At 40.4% G+C, this 26203-nt stretch overlaps 1 protein-coding gene across 1 annotated transcript in view; it reads right to left on the bottom strand.

Annotated features, from left to right (window-relative positions):
* Positions 1-2413: 2413 nt before the first annotated feature.
* The window catches only part of grm5b (glutamate receptor, metabotropic 5b), a gene marked incomplete at its 3' end in the record, with an annotated part of 54997 nt that continues 31207 nt past the window's right edge, over positions 2414-26203 (bottom strand). Inside the window, exons 6-17 of the mRNA XM_079246839.1 lie at positions 14862-15097; positions 14020-14141; positions 11042-11166; positions 10766-10934; positions 10389-10515; positions 7480-7597; positions 7152-7338; positions 6830-6988; positions 6399-6524; positions 5253-5435; positions 4853-5019; positions 2414-3494 (exon numbers count right to left, since the gene is read on the bottom strand). Of these exons, the coding sequence (XP_079102965.1) occupies positions 2414-3494; positions 4853-5019; positions 5253-5435; positions 6399-6524; positions 6830-6988; positions 7152-7338; positions 7480-7597; positions 10389-10515; positions 10766-10934; positions 11042-11166; positions 14020-14141; positions 14862-15097 (2800 nt within the window). The remainder of the gene's footprint in view (positions 3495-4852; positions 5020-5252; positions 5436-6398; positions 6525-6829; positions 6989-7151; positions 7339-7479; positions 7598-10388; positions 10516-10765; positions 10935-11041; positions 11167-14019; positions 14142-14861; positions 15098-26203) is intronic.

The following is a 26203-nucleotide window of genomic DNA, read 5'->3' as shown; positions in this document are numbered from 1 at the left end:
CGCGCAAATGTAAAACAAAAATCAGACCATGAACTGTGTCTGCATCAGCAAACCCAGATGCTGCGGAAAGACCTTGTGATGGACTACAATTTACCAGTAACACGATGAAGCAATGATATCTGCTGTGGTTCTGGCTTTCTGGTTTGTTTTTATGGAGTAATTTAAAAAGCATAAGATAACAAATCAAACGTAAAAAAAAAAATTAAAAAAAAAATCCAATGTGTTGTGTATAACAAACCAGACTTTCAGTTTTCTGTATTTTAAGGGAGCTGCCACAAAGCCAAGACCTTCTCTCTTAGAGCATCTCTTAACACGCATCCATTGGCACTTTTTTCCCCCCATATGACTCAGATAACCCAAGTGTTGGCACATGGAAATACATTCAATTTGAAACTACTCTTAAATAGCCAAACGTGATACTTCAGGTTTTTGTGTTTCTTTTCAGGAAGATTGTCCTATATCATGACTAAAATTTCTTAATATGAGACCGTTAATTACCTCCTGTCAAAGTTAGGAAATATATGCTACTATTTCCATACACCATTTAAAGAAACAAATTATCTCCTCAAGAACACTCACTCACATTGTCTCCCCATCTGGGGAGGTATGATGAGGCCAAATCTGACCTTAAAGCAATGGATTTGCAATCTGAAAATGATTGATTCTTTTTCTTGCTTAGGGCAAGGTTAGAATATTGATATGACTCATAAGCTTGTCCAATCAATATAAAGATTCTCTCAGCAGGCAGTTAGTTTAGCATAAAGACTCATAACAGGCGTAAGAAAAAAAAAAACTAAATAACTCTCTGTTGTTGATCTTGCCTAGCTATGAGCAAGACAGCAAATTTCCCCCAAAAAAGGGAAGTGTTCTCTAGAAAAAAAAAAGGATCTGGTAAGGATCTCCAACGTAAGATCTGGGGGGGGTTCCATGTTGGTGTTTTCAAGGTTATGCTTAACCTTTATTTACTGTACTGGATATCAGTGCCCTCTAGATACCAGATCTCTTTTACAGCATTGTGTCAGGAAGTTAAAAGTCATGTGGCCTCATTTTTTTTTCACTCTATATAAACTCTACATGAAAAGAATACCAAATTTCCAATCTTAATATTCTTGACTTTCTTTAAAAATAGAGGGAAACCAGTTGAAAATAATAAACACACCTGTCCAATAGATGACCTTCACAGAGGCCGGAGGAGAGGCTGACTCAAATTAATCCCATTCAAGGGAACTCTTTGATGACACTGGGGTATTGTATCCTGTTGACACATTATATCAAGAAAATATCATAACTGGGATCCAGCTAAGCTTGACAAAATGCACTGTTAAATGTCACTTACTGACAATAAGCTTTAAGGTCAGATTTCTCTCAATCCACCTGAGTGAGATTTTTAAAACTGAACTGTTTGTGGTAAAAACCAGGTCAGGTCTTGTCAAGCCCTCTTGTCTCTCTTTCTCAAGTCACAGACTGAAAGCTACAAAAGGTTTGGTCCCTACCACTTCAGGAATCATGTAGAAAATATACATTCAAACTTCTGAAGGAACTTGCTGAAAGAGTAGAAAATACTGAAAAACACAAGATAACAGGAAGCTGCATGAGAAAGAGGGGCTGAGGACGAGAGAGCCATGTAGTGGGAGCAGACTTGTGATGATCAAATTAAAAGATAACTTTTTGTTATAAAGTTCTTCAGAGTAACATCCGGCACAAGTATGTTAACACTCCTCACACAAAGCACTTATCTTTAGAAGCATGTTGGATTTCATCACCAAATAGGAATGATCCATTACCTTTCTTATATTTACAGTTTTCCCTTACATTGTATTTATATGGGTGTGCTCACACTAGTGCGTTTGAGTGTGTGCATGCTTATAAGCTTACACACACACATATATATAAATATACATATTTATATATGTATATATATTTGCACTTGATAGCTTCTGTGCAGATCTTACAGGCTGCATGAGTTTTCTGCTGTCATATTTGCCACCCATCACCTCTCTTTCACAAAAAATACAGCTGAAATATTTTCACTAATGCACACACACACACACACACACACACACTATCTCTAATTAGTTGATAGTCGAGTCACCTTAAGGCCACTACCCCAATCTAAATGATACCATATCGACTTTAACCATTAGGAATGATTTCTGCCAGTACTGATGCCGAAACGCCTCAGTTACAGTGGATATTTTCAATCCTCACTTGTGAGAGACAGCAAGGAAGTACAACACCGGCAAGCTGTTTATACTTGCATCTCACTGCAAACACGTAAACACAGACAGAGTTTGGTGTCTTCACCAACCACCGCTCTAAATCTACTTTTCCTCAGGTTTTTTTTTTCCAAGCAGGGATGAATAGATCTGTGTTTCCTCCCTCTTCACACTCCAGTTTCCTCATAAGCTTTACCTCACAGTGAGGATGAACTCTGACTGTAGTTTCTGAGTGTCAGTCTAGTGTATCTTGGGGAAGGGGGAGACGGGGGAGGATGAGAAGGGACAGGAGGGACACACAGACCCATCTCTGAGATCTGGGAGCCACTGCTGGATGCCAGAGAGTCACGGAAGGGTGATGGAGGAGTCAAAGCGATTAGTTCATCTTCCAGCTCCACCCTTCTCAGAGGGGAGTCGGGGAGGCAGGCAACCAGACCGCCTCTCAAGGGCGAGAGAGAAGGGGAGGTGTGGGGGTGAGGAGGAGGCAGGGGGTAAGGTGAACGAGGGACAGGGTGAACCGGACAGCCACCCCGGTTGACCAAGCTGGACTCAACAGGGGGTAGTGGCTGAACGTCAGCATAGGTGGTGAGGGTTGGAGGCATCTGGATCTCACGGGGTAGCAAATAGGGGTCAGTGGGATGAGGAGAGGGAGGTGTGTGTTTTTGCGTATGTGAGTGCGTTGGAGAGGAAGAGAGCATCATACTGTTGAGCTCAGAGATGTTGGCAGTGAAGCGGTTTACCACGCAACTGATCTGATCCATCAGGGAACTCGGAGCCTCTTGGGGAAGGTCATTCACATGAACCAAACGGCCGTCGCTCCCCGCTGCAATGGAGCCACTGCTCGGAGGTCCACAACTGCTGCCGCTGCCACCGCTGCACACGCTGCTGGAGTACTTTGGAATATAAGCGATCTGAGACTCCTCCGTTAAACTCGCTCCTATTCGCTGGCTGACAGTGCTGATTGGCGAAGGCGTCTGCGGCCGGTATGTAACAGCGTAGTGCTCCTCCGCTTCCGAGAGCTCATACAGGGTTTTGTCGGCGCCGCTATCTGGATGTGTTGGCAAAGAGGACATGGAGGGGAGGGATGGCAGAGGTACATGTGGCGGCAGGTCAGCCCCACCGCAGAAGCGTTCTTCAGCGGTTTTAGAGAATGGTTTAATAACTGCAGTTTGATTGTTCTCCTTCTTCTTGATGTGGAAGGACAGGCGCTGCCATAAGTGGTTGCCACGTGAACTGCTACGCTCCGTCTGTGCCCATGAGACTGATTTACCATTGGAGCTGAAAGAAGGAAAAATAGGAGGTGTTAAGAGCTTGGAGGTAAATGAACAAATTCAATGTTCTGTTTATTTTATGTTGCTCAGTAAAATCAATTAATAAATAAAAACATTAAATCGGTTTGAGGCTACACGGCGAGTCATTTCATCAGGGTTAATTCCCAGTCTTATGTCTAGTCTCCTCTTAATTTGTGTTTCAAATTTTTAGCTTTGCGCCAAGTCACCTTCCATTGTACAGGTTTTCTCCACTTTTCTCTGCTTCACATTAGTCACAGAGATCCGTCCTCTGCTGCACCTCCATCCCTTTGTCAGGTTAATTAGTGTGATTAATCTATAGTGGGACTCCTGATTAAACCTCACTCCGCCATGACTGAGATAAACTTAAATCACCCTGGAGACACGCACACTCTCTCTCACACGCACACACTGAGTGATACTAACGACAAATGTACACACACAAGTCTGCATCTTTCTTGTTTTATATCTACAAATACATGGTGATGTGATTGGTATTTTTTACATACTAAATTAGTGTCTGAACTTTGCTTACTTTTACTGTATTCACCTCAGAGGCTGATTTTAATGTTTGGAGAAAGTGAACTAACCTCTCTTCAGGAGTTCAAACATTTGGCTCAGACATAAAACATTTCATTCAGTTTGAAAACTGTCTTTTCCCTCTGGTCCGCTTGATTCATGTCTGTCTGTGTCCGTTCAGTCCACACTATGACAGCATTTCAAACACAACAGCTTCGAGCTGGGCACTAAAGAGACTGACAGCCCTGCCAATTACCACCACCCACAGAGGTCGACAGGACCAAAAGAAACATGGAAGAGGAGACAGAAATGAGAGGAACAAAGATGGAAACACTCCTTATGAGAATGTGATTGAAATCTCTCGTCAAGTGGCAAGAGTTGTTGCATACAACACCTCTTTTAAGTTTTTTAATCAGTTTATTATTATCATACATGTAGATCACTGTGGATGACCAGTGTGAGGAAAGACCTATGTCTTTTTTTCCCCATCACATCTGCTCTTTAATTCTTTCCCCATCTACCTTTCTCACTTCATATATTCTCATTTCCACTCCTTTACTCTTCTTTATACTCCTGTCTCTTTTATTTTTTTGCTATGTCTCCATTAGGCAATTTTCAGAGGTTCATGTTGGGGTCAGAAGAACAGTCAAGTAGACTCAGGGGAATATGGAAAATCAATCTCTCAAAGTTGAAACACACAACCCATAAATACTCTCTAAGTGAGGCCATTATAAAAATGGAGCCTCCAACTGTAACTTTGCATTAACCTGATCAGCAGTCCTCAGCGGAGCGCACAATTGGCACATACACATATACACACAAATTTACCTGAGTGTCTCTCCAGTAGAGCCTCTTCGTTTCCACAGGTTAACCAGACTAGAAGAACGGCTGGCAGCAGAGGATGATTTTCCATCGCCCACATGCATGCGCACCACTGTGCTAGTGGTAAAGGCACTGCGCACATTACGCTCTGGTTTGGCCAAAATGATGTACACCTGATATGACATAAAACATGATGAATGCTTTTTAAATAAGACCCAGCACGTACAAAAAAAAAGATTCTTCTGTTATTTCACTAACAATTGACAAGGTGCAAATTGGGTTCAGTTTATTGTAAAACATGATCAAAAACATAATGTCTAGATTATGAATTATGCTAAAGGTTTATTAATCATAAGGTTGTGGGTAATCATTAATCATAATATATCAAATTTAGTCGCAACCTTACCTTGGGTACAAACATGCAGCATAGAGCCACGGTGGCACTGAGGCTGACACTGAAGCACATGGTGATAATTTTGTAGTTGGAGCCAAAGTAGATGGGTACAAATGCCAGCCAGATGATACAGGTGGTGTACATTGTAAAAGCAATGTATTTCGCCTCATTGAAATTGGCTGGGACATTGCGGGTCTTAAAGAAAGGAGGAGACACAAAGAAAAAGAAAGAAAAGCACTGGTAAATAATGATGCATTTCTTCTTTTTTTTTTTAATTGATCCTCCACATCACCTGCTTTAATTGGTAAAAACAGAGTGACGCTAGAGCAGTTAGCAACTGATACTAACTGTGTGAGAAAATACACAAATACAAAAAATGAACCCACTGATTTGACATCAATCTTATCATTTCATTGCCGACTGTAGTTGTGTGTAAAGGTTTGACAGCTAAAACGTTGTCTGAACTACCCCTCCATTGGTTTGTTCATTGGTTTGGTTTGCTGCTTTATTCAGAAACAGGTTGCCAATAATGCACTGTATTTCCGATTTTCATTTTAGGCTACAGCTCTCACGTTCAGTAGAAAATCAAAGGCTATAGGATGGTGGTAATCAAACACTGGCTTTATAATGTGGATGGTGCAACAGAATTTCATGCACAGTAGCTGTATGACTGTAATATTTCTTCTACAGACTGACAAAAAAAGATGGATGAACATAATAAAATATCATCATCTGGTTTGTATTGCACTGTTTTGAAAGCCTAAATTGCCGTTCTATCCTTTCAGTTGTAACAACTGTAATAAGTCTACATTAGGTTTCTGTAAAAAAAAACAAAAAACACAAGATAGGTTATTGTAACCATTAACTGGTTAACAAGTCAAGTGAAGGAACTGGTCATTTTCTCCCAGATCTCTGTAAAAGCTTGCAGGAGTCACCTGCTAGTGGCTACTAGACTTATGTGGCGATGCAGGATTCATTTTCATATTATTGTTTAGATATTCTACATTTTGAAGGTTTAAATGGTTATGGACCTCTGACATATATTTTTATCATGTCAGAAGATGGATTTAATTAAAAACATAATTTTACAACTAATTTTTTAATATGTACTTGATAATGGACATGACTGTAGTAACTGAAGGGAAAAAAAGGTAATACCTTAAAGGCATAAAAAGTGCAACTTAGGATGAGCAGGCCGTTGTATCCCAGGGGGGCAACCACACCAAGGTTGGTGGTGTTGCAGATGAGATTGACCTGGCGGATGCTGGGGTAGTCATGGATCACCTGTGTACGGAGAAGTAGAAATGACAAACCAGCAGTTTAAAGCTTGACAAAGCAACAACAATGATCCAACAACAGAAAAGTTTGGGAAATGAATGCAAATTAACTGACACTGCATCCATTATGTTGCTAACTTCAGATGCTCTGCATTAAATCTACTAGCAAAGCTTGCTTACTAGTGGTGCAAAGTGAACTAAAGGCTCTGGTGTATGGTTAGAGTTTTGGATATAGAGACAAGAAGCTGATTTATTTGTTTAAATCCTAATACTTTAAATCATGCCACCTGCTCCAAGTCAAACACAGCTCACCTCAGGTGGTTCCATGAGGAAAAGAGCCACAATGATACCCAGCTGTAGCAATATGAGCAGGAAGGCAATGATAAGCTGAGCACAGGCAGACATGAAGCGAGGTTTCTTTGTACAAATCTTCTTCTTGCTTCCTGCCAGGATCCGAGCAATGCGGTTTGTCTGTGGTCAGATATCAAACATCATTAAGACATACAGAATTCACTCAGTATACTGTGTCTATTTTCCAAATTTGTCTTTATTTGTCTGAAAATATACAGACATATTCCTGACAACTCTTACTTCATTTCTAATGGAGAGTTCACTGTCATCTTTGCTTACTTACCTTTGTGACCAGCGCAGAGTAGCTCATGGCAGGTGACAGACCTATTCCCAGTCGTTGGAGGTAGCAATGGATGACATGGGGTTTTGCTATGAGACTGAAAGTGCACAGGTAACCCAGGCAGATACCGGCCAGTATAATGTAACACAGTTCTCTACTCGAGGATTTCACAACTGGGGTGTCCCGGAACCTAGACACACACATTTAAACAAAACATATCTGTAAATGAAGGGTAGACATGACTGCACTCAGATGAAAAGATTAGTTCTGTAATGCATATGTAGTTTTCTCTACATGCAGCATTTTATGTCTTCCCAGTTAGATTTGTTACCTGATGAAGACTGCGGTGACAAAAAAGGTGGCCATCAGACCGAGGCAGGCAAAGACGACCGCTGCGATGGGTTCAGGGTCACCCCAACGCAGATACTCCACTGGTATTTGGTTGCAGCCTGGAGATGGAGGATGCAAATATGACGGATTTGCTGAGCCAAAATTAAATCAGTCCAGCAATTGGATAGTGTATTATTGACTTGTGATAATGCTACCACACTTTTGACATTTAACTACAGATTTTTTCCCCTTGTTTTGTTTTTTTTTACCTCACTTCTCTTTTCCCCTTATACTCTGTAATATCCTCTTTTGATTCAGTCTGGTTGAACTTGAGCAAGCCAGTCCTCATGTCCAGCAAAATGTGTCAACGTTGCACAAAACTAATTGACACCAACTCAGAATGTGCTGTTTTTTCTGCAGTCACAGTCCCTGCATGCTCACAGCTTGCACAGGGGTCCGGGTTAGTATAAATCATATGATATACGACTGGATTGAACAGAGGTTTTTATTACTGAGGTCCTTTTGTGAAAATGTAGCAAAAAAGTAATTAATTTGACTTGCTTACAGTGTATTCCATCTTTACCCAATACCATCTAGAACCAATGTGACACAAATTTCTCAGTAAAGTTTTATCATTATCTACTTGGGATTTGACTTTTTCTGTCACATGTGTCTCGGAATGTGTTGCAACTTGCTTTTGCATGGTCGCTTCTGACAATAGTAGCCTAATAATATTTTCCAAGGTTTGCCATCCCTGGATTCATTCCACTTCCCCCACTCGTGTCTCTCTTCCTCCTGTGATACACCGTGAATCATTCCGCCTTTTCTGTATCCCCTTATATCTCCCTTATCTCTCCACATCCTCTTCTGTCCAACCTTGTCCTTTAATTCTCTTCCTCTATTTCTGTCTTCTCCACCGGCAAGGAGATAAAGTGTTCTTAATTAAAGGGAGCGTTCTAATTATGTTCCATCTTAACGCTGGCAGAAATCATCCAGCTGGTTGGTCTAGTGATGCCGTAGAAGCAAGGATGCACCAAGAGTCTGTTTCTAACTTTCTGGGCCTGAACATTTTCATTTTCCTGACTTATCTTCTTTTTATCTGTCTCCAGACAAGCACGTGCTTGGACAGCAAAACAAACCACAAAGAGACGGAACACACAGATCGGTCATTAAAAAGATTTCACTACTGTAATTTTTGCAACATTGACTTTAACTCAGCCTTTAATGTTTATTAAATTGCTTATGTGATTTGGCATAAACAATAGATTTTTCACTGACAGGAGCCAAGAGGGCAGTAACAAAGAAACAGAGTAAAGTTCAGGCAGCAGCATTCAGTAGACTTATTGCTGATAAGCTCACATATAATCTTTATAAATCAGTACAGCCTGTTACAAAAGTAGTGCAGTTGTACATTAGATTTCATTCAAAAGCTATATGAAAATATATATCATAAATAAATGCAGTTTACCAATAATATGGATTGTAGGACCTATCTTACCAAGTCATTAGGGCTAAACACCACCCACACATGAAAATGCAAGGTCCATCTAAGGTTTAGCTCCAGTTAATTCTGCCTACATAAGTGTTGATGCAAGGCAGCAAATCCTAGATCAGTGTGTTTTTCCTTGTGAGCTTTCTTAGAGCCATCAAAAACTACAGACTACATCAGTATTTTATTTCTCAATTAGTTCACAGAGCTTGCAAGAAATTGCTTTTAAGTCATCTTGGTGCATTAAGGAAAGAGGGGCCATTAGAAGAGTTTAATCAATATAAAGTTTTGAGGCAAACTGCGTCAAATATTGTGAGACTCGAACTTTTACGACCAGTGGAGAGGCTCAAATCCCAGGGCTAATCCTTCCTTACTCTGATCCTTTTCCAGTCCCTTGGCTGCTGCGTATGTCATAGCCTCTATTCATCTCTATCTCCTGCTGGGTTTTCTCTATCACACTTCTACTTTTATCACAATTTCATGGTTCTACATCACTTTTTCTGTCCTTGTCTTTTTCTTGCTTTTGCTTTACTGCTGTCAGAAAACCTGTCCTGCAGCTTTCTGTGGTTTCACAGGTCCTTCACCTCTCTAACCTGTCAGTTGATCATTGGCCTATCATTTCTTCTCTTCATCTCTCAGTCTTTTAGTCTCCTGTCTTTTGGGCTGAGGGAGTAAGCTTAAAATGTCTACTGGCGGAACAGGGCAGGACCGTTTGATTATTGCCGTTTCGTATCACACCGCAGGGAGACTCGGAGTAGTTGTTGATGAAAGGACACACGTGAGCGCGTCTTCCACATGAACTTGCACCCACAAACTAATACACAAACAACTGGAATCATGCCTATGATTCCTCCTCTTTTTCCCTCTGCTTTCTGTCTGTAGTTTTCACTCTAGTTTCTAGCCTGCTTTACTTTGAGGATGGTTTTGTCTATGCTAGTGAGCCTTCATCTGAATTTTCAGCAGGGCTTTGATTCATGTTTTAATCATTGAGCTTGGCGAGGAGCTAGCAAGCAGTATAATGAGCAGCTGAGAGTACAACAAGCAACATGCTCTTCCAATGCAGCGATGCTTTGCAACAGTCAGGATTTTGAATTGAAAATTTCAAAGCTTCCCTTGATGCAGAATAATGCAAACATCCATGACCATGTTACAGATAGTAGATGAGAGCGCAGGAGCAGGTGGGAGGAAAGGGGGAGACGAGGGAAAGAGGTGCGGCCAGTATAATGGAAGGTTCATCTCCATTTTTCTTTTTATTGTAATAGCTGCAGGACTTGCTGCAATGTTGTGATAGTACACATTTAAAGGGCAAGAGTACTCATACATACGTCTCATGCACTCGACTGGGACTATTGAAGGTCTTTGAGCTTCAGGTTATAAATAAACATGCATGCAAACATAGAGACATACAAACATATACTGACCTGTCAGTTCATGATTAGGCCAGGAGCCCAGCTCACAGGCTCTGCAGGTGTATTCATCAAACACATATTCATTTTCTTTACAGGGAGTACATGTCCAGCAGCAGCTCACCTCACCTTTACGAATCACCTGAAAGAGACAGTGTAAGCTCCTTTTATACGCGTGTCTTTGTTTATTTGCTTGCACTGACTTTACATCAAGGTTGTTTGTCTACATGCCAGCTCATATGCACTAGCAAAGATATATATGCAATGCTTCACCTTTAGTCAAGTCAAGCATACAGAATCTGATCCCTTTGAATTTTGACTAGGAAACGGGGATGACAGGATCAGGCCGTTGGAGGATAAAAGTGTAATGCTAATTATTAATGTCAGCTTACCTTAATCTGTCCTTTGTCACAGGGTTCACTGCAGACAGATTTGATGATGGCATCCTTACTGGACCAGATTTCATCATCGTCCATCTTCAGTCCACTGTTATCCCAGCTACCAACATTAATGTAGTCGTAGTAGTCCTTTCCCATCTTTTTAAAGTTCATTATTTCATACCTGTTTAAAAAAGACGTATATGCAGCAAATATTGACACTTAATACATCGCAGTACATCTGCAAAATGACCAAACCGTAAGACATCTCTGCCCAGTAACAATGACTACCTGCCAGGTGAGTCTCCGTTTTCATCAAATAAGATTCCCTCCCCTGAAACACCTGTGAAGTTGGTTTTCATCAGGAAGTCCAACAGTGTAGCACCATCTATAGGTCGCATGGCATCACAAAGACCCTGAAAATACATGAACATTCATGTTATTCTAAAAAAAAAAAAAAAAAAAAAAGCAGCATGAAAAACTCGATACGAAACATTGTTTCATCTAAATGTTCTTTGATGAGGAAGTTATCATTCACACAACAGACTGAAACCATCTATAAATGATAAAACAATTTTTAATTCAGTTTTTACCTTAATTTATTCAATCATACTCAAAACTTACTCACTGTACTTTGCATCAGGAACCATTAACCACCTAAACTTTGACTAAAAAATCACCAACCCACAATGTTTCAAGAAAAGTTAATAATGCATTAAATGATTTATTGTTTTTTTAATCCCATGATCTATTAATTTAAGCAAATTACTGTGGCATTTTTATAGACATCTCATTAAGTTTAGTCAGACCTAAAGTCCTGCTTCCGATATATTACAATATCCATTTCAAGACACAAGAATTATGGGGAAGGTCTTCCCCAAAAGGTTAAAACTAATAAATCAATGTCTAATAAATGCAGCATGCACTTTTGATAATGACTGAAATTAATAATGTACACCTACAACACTAGTCAAAAGTTTGGATACACTTCCTGTAACTTTTTAGTTTGTCTGGTGACATTTCTAGAAAAAGAAATTAACTGGCCACATGTTGCTAAAGTGTGGCTACAAGATGATATTAGGTTACGAACAAATGGGATAGATATAAATGAGAAGCGACCATGTGTTACTAATGCATCAACAACTTTCCCAGTGTTTGCATACTGTTTTCTTTTTAAATTGTGTGCTCTTAGCATTGACTTGAGTGTCTCTTGGGCTACTTAAAGTCACCTATTATAATATCATGTTGAGATGTGCAATGAATCCGTTGTGATAAATCACAGATGATGTGGGATAATATTGAAACGGACCATCTCTATGTGTAATGTTTTGAGTTTCTGAGAAGGATCTATGTCCCTCTGGGCCTGCTATGATGTAGGCAGTCTTTTTGTATACTGTTGAAGAAAAAAATGTGGAGCTGCTGTTAAATAGTGAACCTACACACTCAAAAATAGAGGTACCAGCTTGTACCTAAAAAGGTACAAATGCTTGTCGTTGGGGGTGTACTCTTTTGAGAGACAAATCTGTACCCTTCAGTTCTGGTCTATTTTTGTACCTTATCAAGTTCAACCTCACCTTATCAAGTAGTGTTTTTTATGTTTTCCACAGCATCAGGCCTGGTCCATTCCACGTAGCAATATTATCTTATCTTTAATCTAGAAATAATCTTCATAAACTCAAAATACTGACCAGCCATACACTTAGTTTGCAGCATCTGACCTTCATTGTCTGGTGTAGTAAATGACTGTTTAGTAGTACTACTGTCATCACTCAACTCTGCTCTAGTTTGTAACATTACAGCCATTAACATTACATTTTTCAATGCTGCAGGTACCCTTATGGTCAAAATGGTACAAATTTGTACTTTGTCACTTTGAACCCTTTTTCATACTCTGAAGGTGTGCTTCTGGTCTCTTAAAGACCAGTATTGTACTTTTGAGAGAACATTTCTTTAAAATGTACCTATAGGTACAGAAATGTCCTTATCTTGTACCTCTATTTTTGAGAGTGTAGTGACTTTATTAGATGGGCCACCACATTCACCATATTCAGTTATGCAACCACAGTAAGCTAAGTTTCAATACAACAATTTATGTCAACGTTAAAGTAGAATTAGATTCAATAATAAACTAGAAAAGCACTCGAAATAAGTAAACCTCCGCAAAAGGCTGCCATGTTGAAGAATCCTTTAAAAAATTCCTGGATCCAAACGGCGATCCGGATCACCACCAAAATTAAACTGGTGCTTCTTTTCACATTTCCAAGAACTCCTAAAAATTCCATGAAAATCCTTTCAAAACTTTTTGAATTATTTTGAACACAAAAAACAAACAGATAAACGCCAGTAAAACCCTCCTTAGTGGAGGTATTTATCATAAATATGCCGTTAAATGATACATTGCCCCAAGTTTATTATGTCGTTCCCCAATAAATGACATAATAAACCCCATAAAGGACAGACCCCCCCCCCCCCCCCCCCCCTTCTCTGGCAAACAAATTATGCGACAAGCTTTAATTATCTTTTCCCGCATGTTAGTAATGTAATATAACATCTCGTGGCCATACATTAATATCTAAAATTGTTTGTAAGTTTCCAGTTTTTTTGTTCGAACATATTTATTACCTGTTCATAGTTACATATCTTCCAGGTTCTCTTATTACACTCAAATTTAAAATCTATTATAATTTATGGAAGCAAAGATTAAGCAAAACTATACGACCTTTTTATTGATCTAAAGACTTTTGGAGCTCAGACACATGTACAGTATTATAGGATGAATTTTTAAAAATGCACCACATAGAAACAAAGATTACTGCTACATGTCAGCAACACTCAAAGCCCTTATCAGAAAGCCAGCTTAGGCCAAGACTAGTGCATCAGTGTCTTCTGTTAAGCCCAGAACAGTGGGTGGGTATCAGTGGGTTGATGAAACACTGACAACGCTTTTGAGACAACAGAGACAGAGAGCAAAACTGGACTGTAAGTGCATGTCTGCTTTAACCAATGACATTGTTGTCTCTCAGGAATGTTGCTCAGATTCCACTAAATAGGTTTGCTATTTGTAAGTACAAATGGAGTTGGCCTAAACCCCCTCTGTTAGACTTTATGAGCAACTACAGAATAACAGTACCAGCTTAATGAGCATGTTTTCATCTGCATCCATACAGGATGACTGCATGTGCACATTTTTCCCACTTTTAATCCCTTCATCATTCTTGTTTATCTCTCCATTACATTGTGGTTAACCCCTCCATTTATGTTGGACCTACCTGATAACCTGGGCAGAGTGCCCGTTGCATGTTATGCAGACCATATGCCATGGAATAGATGGCATTTATGACAAAGCCCATCTTGGTGTCCTGTGCATACTGCTTCCGAAGGGACTCCCGTTCTGCATATGAGGGATGAGAATTGGTTCGATGAATAGGGATGGAATGAAAACGGTTGGTAAAAAAATCAGAGAAACTCAATTTACAAAGAACGAAAGGAAATAACAAAAAAAACAACAAAAAGTTCTTCGTTCTCCCTAACATCAAAGACCACTTTCTTTCCTCTTCCTCATCAGTTCCTTCCCACCTCCACATCTCATTTCTTTTATTTTTCTCCATGTCATGTTCATTTGTATTTCATGTCTCATTTCATTAGAATACATGAGACACGACTCTCTTTGATGCTGCACTCAAATACTGTTTTGACTTTGAATGGCAAGAATGAATTGAGAGAAGGAGACAGGATTGAATGCGATGAACAAAAAAAAAAAAAAGGATGCCCTCTCCAGATACACCAGAAAGCTGTGTGCATCCATATGGTCTGTTTGTAGGTGTGTGGGTGTGTGTTCAGCCTGTCTGTTTGTAAAATATTTGCATTAATAGTGGTCATTATAAAAACCAGTCAATAAAAATGCAGACTGGTACCGTGGTCTTCTACACTGGCCCAAAGCAATTACTCTCTTTCACCTTTTATGTTTCCCAGTACAGAACAGTAGAGCTCCAAGTTTCAGGCTTTATATCCTAATAACTCTCAGACTAGATTAACAACAGCAATAACCTTGACTAATAAAGTTAAAATAACTGTTTAACTCTAAAATATTGTTATTTGTGCTTGCACTCACTGCTACAAGTGTGGTTGTACTTGTTGCTCTCCTGCGGGTGACCTTTCAGCCGACAATGAAAACGATGTTGCCAGAACTCCGGAAACCAAGGGTTCCTGTGGTTGTTTTCAGGTCTGAGTTTCAGGTAGTAATCATCAAACCATTTCACATCAGCTGACTGGAGCTTGATGGTAATACCCCCGGCCGCTTCTTTAACATAGCCGTCTGTCACATCATACCTGTCTGCCCATCCATCGCTGCAGAAAAACACATGAAAAGGCAAGAGGACTGGATTAGCTAATGTACACAACATAGACTGTTGTTAAATGTTATGTTAAACACCTAAATAGATACATTTGATTTATCTTTGAGGGTAAAAAAAGGAAAAAGAAAAAACCTACTCCCTCTTTATTGCTAAAAGCATTTTTGTCATGTTTCCTCTGAATATGTAGAGCAGCAATCTGGTCAGACCAGACACTGCTATTTACTCTGCCCATACTTATTTGAAAAACAGACATGAGCCATATGGAAAGACACAGTCATTCATTATAACTTTATGGATACTGTTGGTCATTTCCCATGTTGCCAAATATAAACTGAGATGGCTTTTCTACTGTAATAAGAGAGAGCAGGTAGAGAGGCAACATTATACATATAAGACAGACTTGTTAAGTAGGCTATAATGCCAATACTATCTGAATCTAAATTAAATAAAACCAACTACTGTATGTATAATATGTATATATGATGCTTTTGGAACAAAGTTAGACTAGAATAAATAAGTTGTACTTCAAGTAATCAGTACTGCATGAAAAGAGTCAGATTTCAGTTATGTATTGCTTTATGTCTCTTTTGTTTGCAGCCAGTGGACAACTGATTGCAGACAGAACATTTCTACACTGACATGGTTTGGTATTGTATAATCCTGCAAACAAGAAAGAATGCTTGAAGAACTTTTATTTAAGAAACTGGTTCAGAACCAAAGCGTTGCAGTAAATATAATGAAAGAGGTTTATTTGTTTTGCTCTGTGTTGATGTAAATATAGAAGTAAATCATCTACTGTAGATCAGTGTAACGTTACCCAGTCCTGGTAAATTTCAAAATGTTTGGTTAATTATCATTTTTGTGAGATGGAAAGAAAACAGCTTTCTTCTTTCTGCTTCTTTTCATTCATTTGATCTTTGTTTTTAGAATTGTGCTGTGTTTTACACTTTGTATTTTTTTGTATTTTTACATTTCCTTCCTGTATGTTTGCGCTTGTAACTGTAAACATGTGGTCTGCTTTCCCACTGAACCCAGAACAAGTCTGCAGTAGGTTCACCTTCAGATTCAAGCTAGTCTAGATTAAAATCTCACTTTAGCTTCCTTTATCTGGCTTGTTCAGTCACTCCACTTGCAGTGATACTGAATTCCATTACTGTGGCTTGTTGGAGGACAGGTGAGATGGTTTTAGGTCTGCTGCACGTAATCCAGCTACTTTTTCCTGCATGCATTAAAATAGCACCTTTTTTCTTTACTCACTTTCTTTACTAACTTTCAGTTTCTTCAAAACATCAGTATCTGTTCAATCTAATGATCAATGCAAGCAAACAATGACAAATATTTTTTTTAAAAAATCATCTCTGCAACAACAGTTTTTACTTGAATTTAAGAATAATAAAGTCAAAATCAGGCCGCTATGGGTCTTTATAAAACTTTTCCAATTAAATTGACAACTGCTGGTTAACATGGATGCCCTAGAATAAAGGTGCCAATGTGTTGCGATGCAATGACAAGCAAATCCTTTGCACGTTACTTTAATGGTTTTGTCATAAAGTTGGAAATTATTATTACAAGTGTGTTAAATTTTGATTGTCAGGTGAAGTATGAGGGTAACAATACAAGTTGTCATCGTAGCAAATAAACCCTCAGTAAGATCTGCACACACAAACACAAACGCTTTTAGCATCTCATTGGCATGTACACATTGTAGGAGACATGTACACATTGGGAGCTCCAGTTTCTTTGCAAGGACAAACAAATAGATGTTAAATTTGAAAGACAAGGGAGAGAAAACAAGAGAAAGAAAACCAGAAATAGCAAATCAGTCAGAAAGACTGTGAAAAAGCAGAAACAGAGTCAGAGGACATGTGGGAGGGAACTCTTACATCATTATGGGCAATGTCCAAAATTCATCATAGCACTGAGAAATGGGCATGACTACTATGCAGACACTGCTGGCAGCCAGCTGCTGAGCTGATCTAGGTCAAAGTGAGTATTTCAGCTGCAGCTCAGCAGCCGTGCCCTGTCAGACACTAGTAAGACAAATATAACTAACTCGTAATTCACACCAAAAAAAAGCACAGAGAGATATTAGTATAGCTTGCAATTTTTGGGGTACACTTTGGTTTCCTGGTCCTCCAGAAGTAACAGATGGCAAAGTGATTGTGTGTGTGTGTGTGTGTGTGTGTGTGTGTGTGTGTGTGTGTGTGTGTGTGTGTGTGTGTGTGTGTGTGTGTGTGTGTGTGTGTGTGTGTGTGTGTCGGGAATAAAGGGAACTGAATGACAAATCTCTTGTTCTTTCACAATTGTTGCCAATTTGCCTCAAGCATCACTATAATCCCTAACTCTTGTATTGAAAATTAGTTTCTTTCTGGTTTCTTTATTTCTATCTTCTTCATTTCTCTCTTTTCCCCCTCTTTGTATGTCTCTCCTCCTTTCCTTTTTTCTCTGTAAGCCTCCAGAGTCCAAAACTCAATTTCTCCTACAGCAATCCTTGCAGCCTCTGTCTGATTGGAGAACCACTGTCTTTGTATGCGTGTGCGTGCATCTAAACCACCTTTTCTGCTTGCTACTGACAGTTTTTCTGCCTTTTTCCTCTTCTTACTTATTGTAGTTGTCACCCAATGTCTCTGAGCCGTGGTCGTAAATCACAATGGCAGCAGTGCTATTTATTATCTGCAACCATCCAAATAAATGGGTATAGCAGTCCAATGTCTGTAAGTGAATGGTATCATATTTGCATGGTTGGAGACATCTGAGAGCTGATGGGAAGATGAGCATGTTGCAGAAGGTCATCTAGCTTGTGTAAATGTTTTGTTGATAATGTTTCACTCAGACAGAGATAAAATACATAAATGACAATATTGGTGGGATATATATATATACATACACATCTTCATTGGATGCAACATGTAAGCCACTGATAGCCCCACTTGGTTTACAACCATATCTTGATTTAAGTGCATGCAGCCATAAAATAAGTCTTATTGATTAAAAAACTAAAGTCAATGGAGCTTGAAATAGTTTTGCGGCTGCCAATTGTAACTTCTGGAGTTTTTGTTGTTGATTGATATACCAGTAGCTCCTCTGAAGTAATCAATAATAAAGTTTATATATCTTATGTGAGAATTTCCTTCTGGTCCATATTAAGCAAAACACTGTGCAGACCTTGAGACACCACGAATGGAAAAGCAAGGTAAGAACAAAATTAAAATTAGGAATGAAAAAAATGAGAGAAAAAACTAATGACAAAGGCAGTGAAAGCAGAGAATTAAAAATCAATGACATCGATCATTAATCAGCGCTCTCTCATCTCATCACAGCACTAGGTTTCTTTTTTTCAAAGGTTTTTCTCTCCATCAGCTGCAACGTTTACATGGGAGTTTTAATTCCTGTTTAATTCCAAATAAAAGTCAATTCCGCTTTAAACTGATGAAAAATGACCATGGAAACACTTAATTCCTACTGCAAATTTCTATTAGGAATTAAACTGAATTCCGATGTAAATGGCTGGTTATTTCTAACTATTAATTAACTAATTAAATAACTATTTAATTCCTCTGTCATGTAACCCTTTATTCCACTCTAAGTTAATTCCGGTCGTTCTGCGCATGCCAATGACACGTGTTGTTTTGCCTCCTGTGTCCGGTGGTCTATCTTTCTTGTCCTTCTCAGTTGCTGCAAAAAGTGAAGCAGTATGCTTGTGTTGAGCTGGTACTTCAAATTTATAAGAAAAGTATTATGTCGTTTTTACAAGTTACAACTGAAAAGATGAGAAGCAGGGAGCGAACTTTATTTATTTCCAGTATATGTCACGTGCACCCTCTGTCCAATCAGAACCCTTCCCAACCCGACGCTCTAAAAAGGAATTAAGTGAGAAAGTGTTTCATGTAAACCTTCATTCTGAATTATTATTTTCATGTAAACTCGTAGGAGAATACGTTAATTCTGAATTATTTAATTCAGCAATATTAGTTCTGAAAGAAAAAACATCATGTAATCGTAGCCAGTGAGTATCTTTCACTCACTCTCACTAACACCTTCATCCTTTCACATTGTCTTTATCCTTTCCTTCTGTTTCTCCCGTTTCAGAGGCATTTACTATCTGCGGTTATTCATATAAAACAGGGCTTTTCAACTCAATCCCACAAGGGTCGCAGCCCAGGTTTTCAATGCAGCCCTGCTTGAACACTCCTGGTCCAAATTAAATGAATCAAACAGCCAATGAAGTTCTGCACAGCGACTCATTAATTTGAATCAGGGGTGGTGTTGCAAGGATATGTTGAAAACCTGCAGGGCTGTGGCCCTCATGGGGCCAAGCTGAATGGCCCTATACACTATAGCATCTTTCTACACAGTTAATTGGACACTGAAAGCATCAACAAAGTTCCCTTTAAATGCAGAATGAATGATTTAAAATTTAAATTTTGTAGTTCAATATGTAGTTCACTGAACTACAGCTTTCAGTTACTTATTGTCCTTTTGAAAAGCAAACTATATTTGCTGTATTACTATATTTCACACATAATAAAAAAATGAATAGTTTTCCATCCATCCATCCATCCATCTTCTGCCGCTTATCCGGGGTCGGGTCGCGGGGGCAGCAGCCTAAGCAGGGAAGCCCAGACTTCCCTCTCCCCAGCCACATTTGCCAACTCTGCAGGGGGGATCCCGAGGCGTTCCCAGGCCAGCCGAGAGATATAATCCTTCCAGCGTGTCCTGGGTCTTCCCCGGGGTCTCCTCCCAGAGGGACGTGCCTGGAACACCTCACCAGGGAGGCGTCCAGGAGGCATCCTGACCAGATGCCCGCGCCACCTCAACTGGTTCTTCTCGATGCGGAGGAGCAGCGGCTCTACTCTGAGCCCCTCCCGGATGACCGAACTCCTCACCCTATCTCTAAGGGTGAGCCCGGCCACCCTGCGGAGGAAACCCATTTCAGCCGCCTGTATACGAGATCTCGTTCTTTCGGTCACGACCCACAGCTCCGGGAGTATGGGGTCCGGTACCCCATACTCCCGGAGTACCACCCACAGGAACCCCCGGGGGACACGGTCGAATGCCTTCTCCAGGTCCACAAAGCACATGTAGACTGGTTGGGCAAACTCCCATGCCCCCTCCAGGACCACAAAGAGGGTATAGAGCTGGTCCACTGTTCCGCGACCAGGACAAAAACCACACTGCTCCTCCTCAATCCGGGATTCGACTATCCGGCGGACCCTCCTCTCCAGGACCCCTGAATAGACCTTCCCAGGGAGGCTGAGGAGTGTGATTCCCCTGTAATTGGAACACACTCTCCGGTCCCCTTCCTTTAAAAGGGGGACCACCACCCCAGTCTGCCAATCAAGCGGTACTGCCCCCGATGTCCACGCAATGCTGCAGAGGCGTGTCAGCCTAGGACAGCCCCACAGCATCCAGAGCCTTAAGGAACTCCGGGCGGATCTCATCCACCCCCGGGACCTTGCCACCAAGGAGCTTTTTGACCACCTCAGCGACTTCAGCCCCAGAGATAGGTGAGTCCACCCCTGAGTCCACCAGCTCTGCTTCCTCATCGGAAGACGAGTTGGTAGGATTGAGGAGGTCTTCGAAGTATTCCTTCCACCGACCCACTACATCCCGAGTTGAGGTCAGCAGCTCCCCACCTCCACTGTACACAGTATTGATGGAGCACTGCTTCCCCCTCCTGAGCCGCCGGATGGTGGACCAGAATCTCCTCGAAGCCGTCCGGAAGTCTTTCTCCATGGCCTCGCCGAACTCCTCCCATGCCCGAGTTTTTGCCTCGGCAACAGCCGAAGCCGCATGCCGCTTAGCCCGCCGGTACCCATCAGCTGCCTCCGGAGTCCCACAGGCCAAGAAGGCCCAATAGGACTCCTTCTTCAGCTTGACGGCATCCCTCACTGCTGGTGTCCACCAACGAGTCCTGGGATTACCGCCACGACAGGCACCAACGACCTTACAGCCACAGCTCCGGCTGGCCGCCTCAGCAATAGAGGCACGGAACACAGCCCATTCGGACTCAATGTCCCCCGCCTCACTCGGGACATGTTCGAAGCTCTGCTGAAGGTGGGAGTTGAAGTTCACTCTGACAGGGGACTCAACCAGACGTTCCCAGCAGACCCTCACAACACGTTTGGGCCTGCCAGATCTGACCGGCTTCCTCCCCCACCATCTGAGCCAACTCACCACCAAGTGGTGATCAGTTGACAGCTCCGCCCCCCTCTTCACCCGAGTGTCCAAGGCATGTGGCCGCAGGTCCGACGATACGACTACAAAATCGATCATCGAACTGCGGCCCAGGGAATCCTGATGCCAGGTGTACATATGGACACTCTTATGTTGGAACATGGTGTTCGTTATGGACAATCCATGACGAGCACAGAAGTCCAATAACAAAACACCATTTGGGTTCAGAGGGGGGGGACCATGCCTGCCAATCACTCCCCTCCAGGTCTCACTGTCATTGCCCACGTGAGCATTGAAGTCCCCCAGCAGAACAATGGAGTACCCAGAAGGAGCACCCTCCAGCACTCCCTCCAAGGACCCCAGAAAGGGTGGGTACTCTGAACTGCTGTTCAGCGCATAAGCACAGACAACAGTCAGGACCCGTCCCCCACCCGGAGGCGGAGGGAAACTACCCTTTCATCCACCGGGGTAAACCCCAACGTGCAGGCACCAAGCTGGGGGCTGATGAGAATGCCCACACCTGCTCGGCGCCTCTCACCATGAGCAACACCAGAGTGGAAGAAAGTCCAGCCCCTTTCGAGGGTACTGGCTCTAGAGCCCAAGCCATGCGTCGAGGTGAGTCCAACTATATCTAGCCGGAACCACTCAGGCTCCTTCCCCACCAGAGAGGTGACGTTCCACGTCCCCAGAGCCAGCTTCTGCAGCCGGGGATCGGACCGCCAGGGTCCCCGCCCCTTGCTGCCGCCCAGCTCACATTGCACCCGACCCCTACGGCTCCTCCTGCAGATGGTGAGCCCACGGGAGGTGAATAGTTTTCCAGCTAACAAAATAATTTCCAAAGAAGATAGAAAAACACTGTCTCCAAAAAAATGGTAAAAACTGTTGTGTTCATATGTGCAGTGTGTCATGTATGATCAAAAATACTGAGGTCATACATGACACACTGCACATAAGAACACAACAGTTTTTTTTTACCAATTTTTGTATATTTTATTCAATTTTATTTTTTTTTAAATAATCTGTAACCAAACATTTTTATTTATTTACTGTCTTTTTTCATCAAAGGTAGGCTGCAATTTACCAGATGACAAAGAAGCCTTGGATGTGAATGTTTGTTTTGTTAAACTTTGAAATAGTGCATTTTGCTATAATGCAGATGAAGATTCATCTTTATCTTTATCTGTTCAGCACCATCACAACGTGCCTTGTGTTGAAATATGCAGTAGGTGGAGGCTGAGTGCCTCTGAGGGTGCATGGCAATACAACAAATACCATGTGTACACACGGCCAACATAGTCACACAGCAAAATGGGGAAACACAGTTGACAAACAAGTTAGAAGCATGACCTTTTTATTCTTCTTCATTGCTGAACCATTCCCAATAAATATATATCTCTTATTTTTGGCCACTGTCGGCAGTGAGTTCCAAAAGGGGGTGGGGGTGGGGGATTTTTCTTCTCATATGGCAAACTTTTCTTCTGTTGCATGGCATTTAACAAAATTTACAAAAACAAAACCTTTTAAAACAATTTTACTGTTTCACCACAGTAAAAGTTGTTTTCACCACAAGTCTTGTGGTTCATGGTTGCTATGAAGAACAATAAAAGTATCTCCTTAAAAGGCTGGACTTCAAGGCTATTGTTTAAATGGACAGTGAATCATAATATGAAGTACAGCATTTTATAGGCAACAAGAGGCATTGCTGTGGTAGCATATGTTTGGCATTACCCGCTCACAGACTGGTATATCATTCCTTATAGGCTAACCTAAATTAGAAGTGGAAGCTGAGCCCCAAGCACAAAAATACCAACACACACTGACTAGTCTCATTAAAACTATACATTTAACAAAGCATTGTATTTTTTATTCCTATCAGTGAAATGACAACAACCTACAGGACACATCTTGTATCCAACAAGTATTTCAAACCAAACATACATAAATAATTTTGGGGGTTTTTCTTCCAAAAAAAGATGAATGCTTAAAATGGTCACTTGCAATATGTACGATAGTTATGTGGGTGATTCATGCAACAAGAAGGCTCTAGGGGGCATAATGTAAAGAATAAGTACATAAATATTGAATGACAATGTAAACTGTGTGTATCCACATGTGTGTATGTTGATACTATGTTACATTTTTTGATTCCGTAGACAGATCAATCACTTGCTCTATTGTTGATCACAACGAATGTCTCAGTGACATGGTGGCTCTCTCTCTCTCTCTCTTTCTGTCTCCCTCCACATCTCTAGGAGCCCAAGGCCGTTGCCATGGTTTCCAGCCCACGCTCAACCTGCTGTCTGTATTTTCTGTCTCATTAGAGGCACACTGGATTTTAAGTGTATGCACAAACATACACCCACACACACATACACCCACACACACACACACACACACACACACACACACACACACACACACACACACACACACACACACACATTATCTTATACACACATACTTTTCTATTCACTGTTCAATTAACATTAGATGCCCTGTGCTGATATCAAAAAAGCTATTTGGATAGTAGTACAGTATTTCAGTGTTGTAGGCCACTGCACTACCTTAAGCACAACTTTAGCAAACCAATTCTATGTACTGAGGCCTGGGGCCACTGCCTTCCCTTTCTGTTCATTCAGGGTATTAATAGAAACTAGAACTCATTTGCAAATGATTATTAATTTTTAGTTGGCTCTTTCTTGGTTATAAAATCCATTACAAGCCAGACATTTCTGACTCCATTGAATTCCAGCAATAGTTTGTCGGGCTTTGGGTTTCTCGCCATACAGCAGCTTGAAGACTGAATGTTGAATGTCATTTACAATTCAATTTGAGAGTATCTCCAAAACGACTCAATGCAGAGTAAATATAAATCTCAGTTGATTTGGATAAAGTTAACCTGCAATGAACAATGCACACTGCACAATGCATAAAAGCCTTTGAGATGCATCCCTGCAACTTGAAGATATATTATCAAATGTCTATGCTTTCATTAACACAGCCGTTTTAACCCATTAAGAACCATGTAGAAATGGGCACAAGCTTCCTCATATATTGGTTTATGTATTTATTTATTTTGCAATTCAGAAATGTAGCAATGGCCATGAGGGAGCAGACAGATCAATGACACATGTTAACTGAAGTTCAATTTTATGTAAACAGGAGAGCTGAATATCAGCTAAGATGCTTGAGTAATGCATTTCAAGTTAGGCAGGTACAGTGCAGCCCAGTTTAATCTATGAACTGTTATCTATTTGAGAGCTAAATTTATGCAATATCATTTCCTGATTTTATGCAACTTGATTGGACATGTTATTAATCACATATAAGATAACCCAACCACCTTTTAAAATATTTTAATGGTTTAATACTTTGTTTTGTTCTCTTGCATTTTTAACATATCACTAACATTTTGGAAACATTCTTGGAGTTTAAATCTTGACCAGAATTATGAATAAGAGCAACATTATATCTCCCAGCCAGTTGCATTTCCATAATGCAACAATCAACATCATGAAGAGTTTACACTTTCAGTGTAACAAAAGCCTGTGACAACAATAAAAAGTCGTAAAACTGAAACCAGTTTGTAAATAAAGTCTTTAACATTTGATTGAGACCAAAAAGGTGATTTCAAGTATTAATAGTTCTGTAATAATGCTTGAGTTGTGGGTTGCAAATCAGATTAGCTGACAATCCCAAAGCTGAGTATTTTAATCTAAAATTCATCTAGATTAATGTGAGTTGGTTATGGTGATCAGTGAAGGAAAATCTCGTATATAGTACATTTTAATCTGTGCCAATAATTCCTATTTGACCTCAGAAGTGCTTGGCAAAGTTGCTGCTCCTGTGAAAAAACTTGCTCATTCTTAATTAGAGCAGAACATGAAGGCTTGTGTTTAATGGTCATTGTTGTTACATAAAATGTACAAATCTTAACAAATCTTAATAATTAACATTGACATTTTCCGTTAAAATAAGGTAATAGATTTAATAAAATATTTTAATCTGATCTGAAACCATGTTGCCAATAGGTCACTTTAGTAATTAATGTCTGAGTTCAATAATAGCATGTCACACGACCCCAACCCACTCACTCTCTTGCTGCCATGGCAACCTGGCAGATATTCTAAATGAGCATCTGTTGCTTACAACCATAAAGAGTACATGCACACACACCACACACATGCATAAACATAGAAACATGCACCAGCAGTGCAGAAACAGAATCTGACAGCATTAATTAGCCAAAGAGACAACACAAGCAGAGAAAGAACATAGTAAAATTGACTGTCGCAAATGCTATGTGCAGAAAATTGTAAAAAAAAAAAAAAAAAAAAAAAAAAAAAAAAAAGAAATAATAATAATAATAGTTAAACTAACAGTTGAAGTAAAGAATTGATAGAACATGAGAATTACTTTGTGCTTTTAATGTCTAAAACAAAAGAAAACAGGTTGCCATTAAAAACAGATTTTTCATGATTATCAACTGAATCTGGTCATTCAGTTCTATTTAGCATAGACTGCTCGCAGACTTACAACTGAGACATGCTAGCTAGTGACACATCAACCACTGTAAGACAGCAACTAGTTTGAATTTGTGTAAGCACCCCGAGCACCATAACAGCAACATCATGTTAAACTAGGAACACAGTTTTAGTCTGAGCGCCTCTCAGCTGCCAGATAATCTGCTCCATTTCAACTCCAACAGTGGCGACACGCATACAGCTGAAAATGAAAAGCGTTACAGCCACATTAATACGATCCATCAGAAAATATCATTAGAGAATCACGTTGGCAAGGTATCTACTTAAGGTCTAAATTAGTTAAGTTACATTTCTACCAGTGCAAGTAGTAAACCTCTGAGGCTAAAGAAACCACTAAAGACATGTCAGAAGCTGCATTGTCTCAAAATGACGGCGCA

Source organism: Telmatherina bonti (genome assembly GCF_933228915.1).
Source record: "Telmatherina bonti genome assembly, chromosome: 9".
Taxonomy (NCBI): Eukaryota; Metazoa; Chordata; class Actinopteri; order Atheriniformes; family Telmatherinidae; genus Telmatherina; species Telmatherina bonti.
The sequence above is the reverse complement of the archived record's forward strand: the minus strand, read 5'-3'. Positions and strand labels throughout refer to the sequence as shown.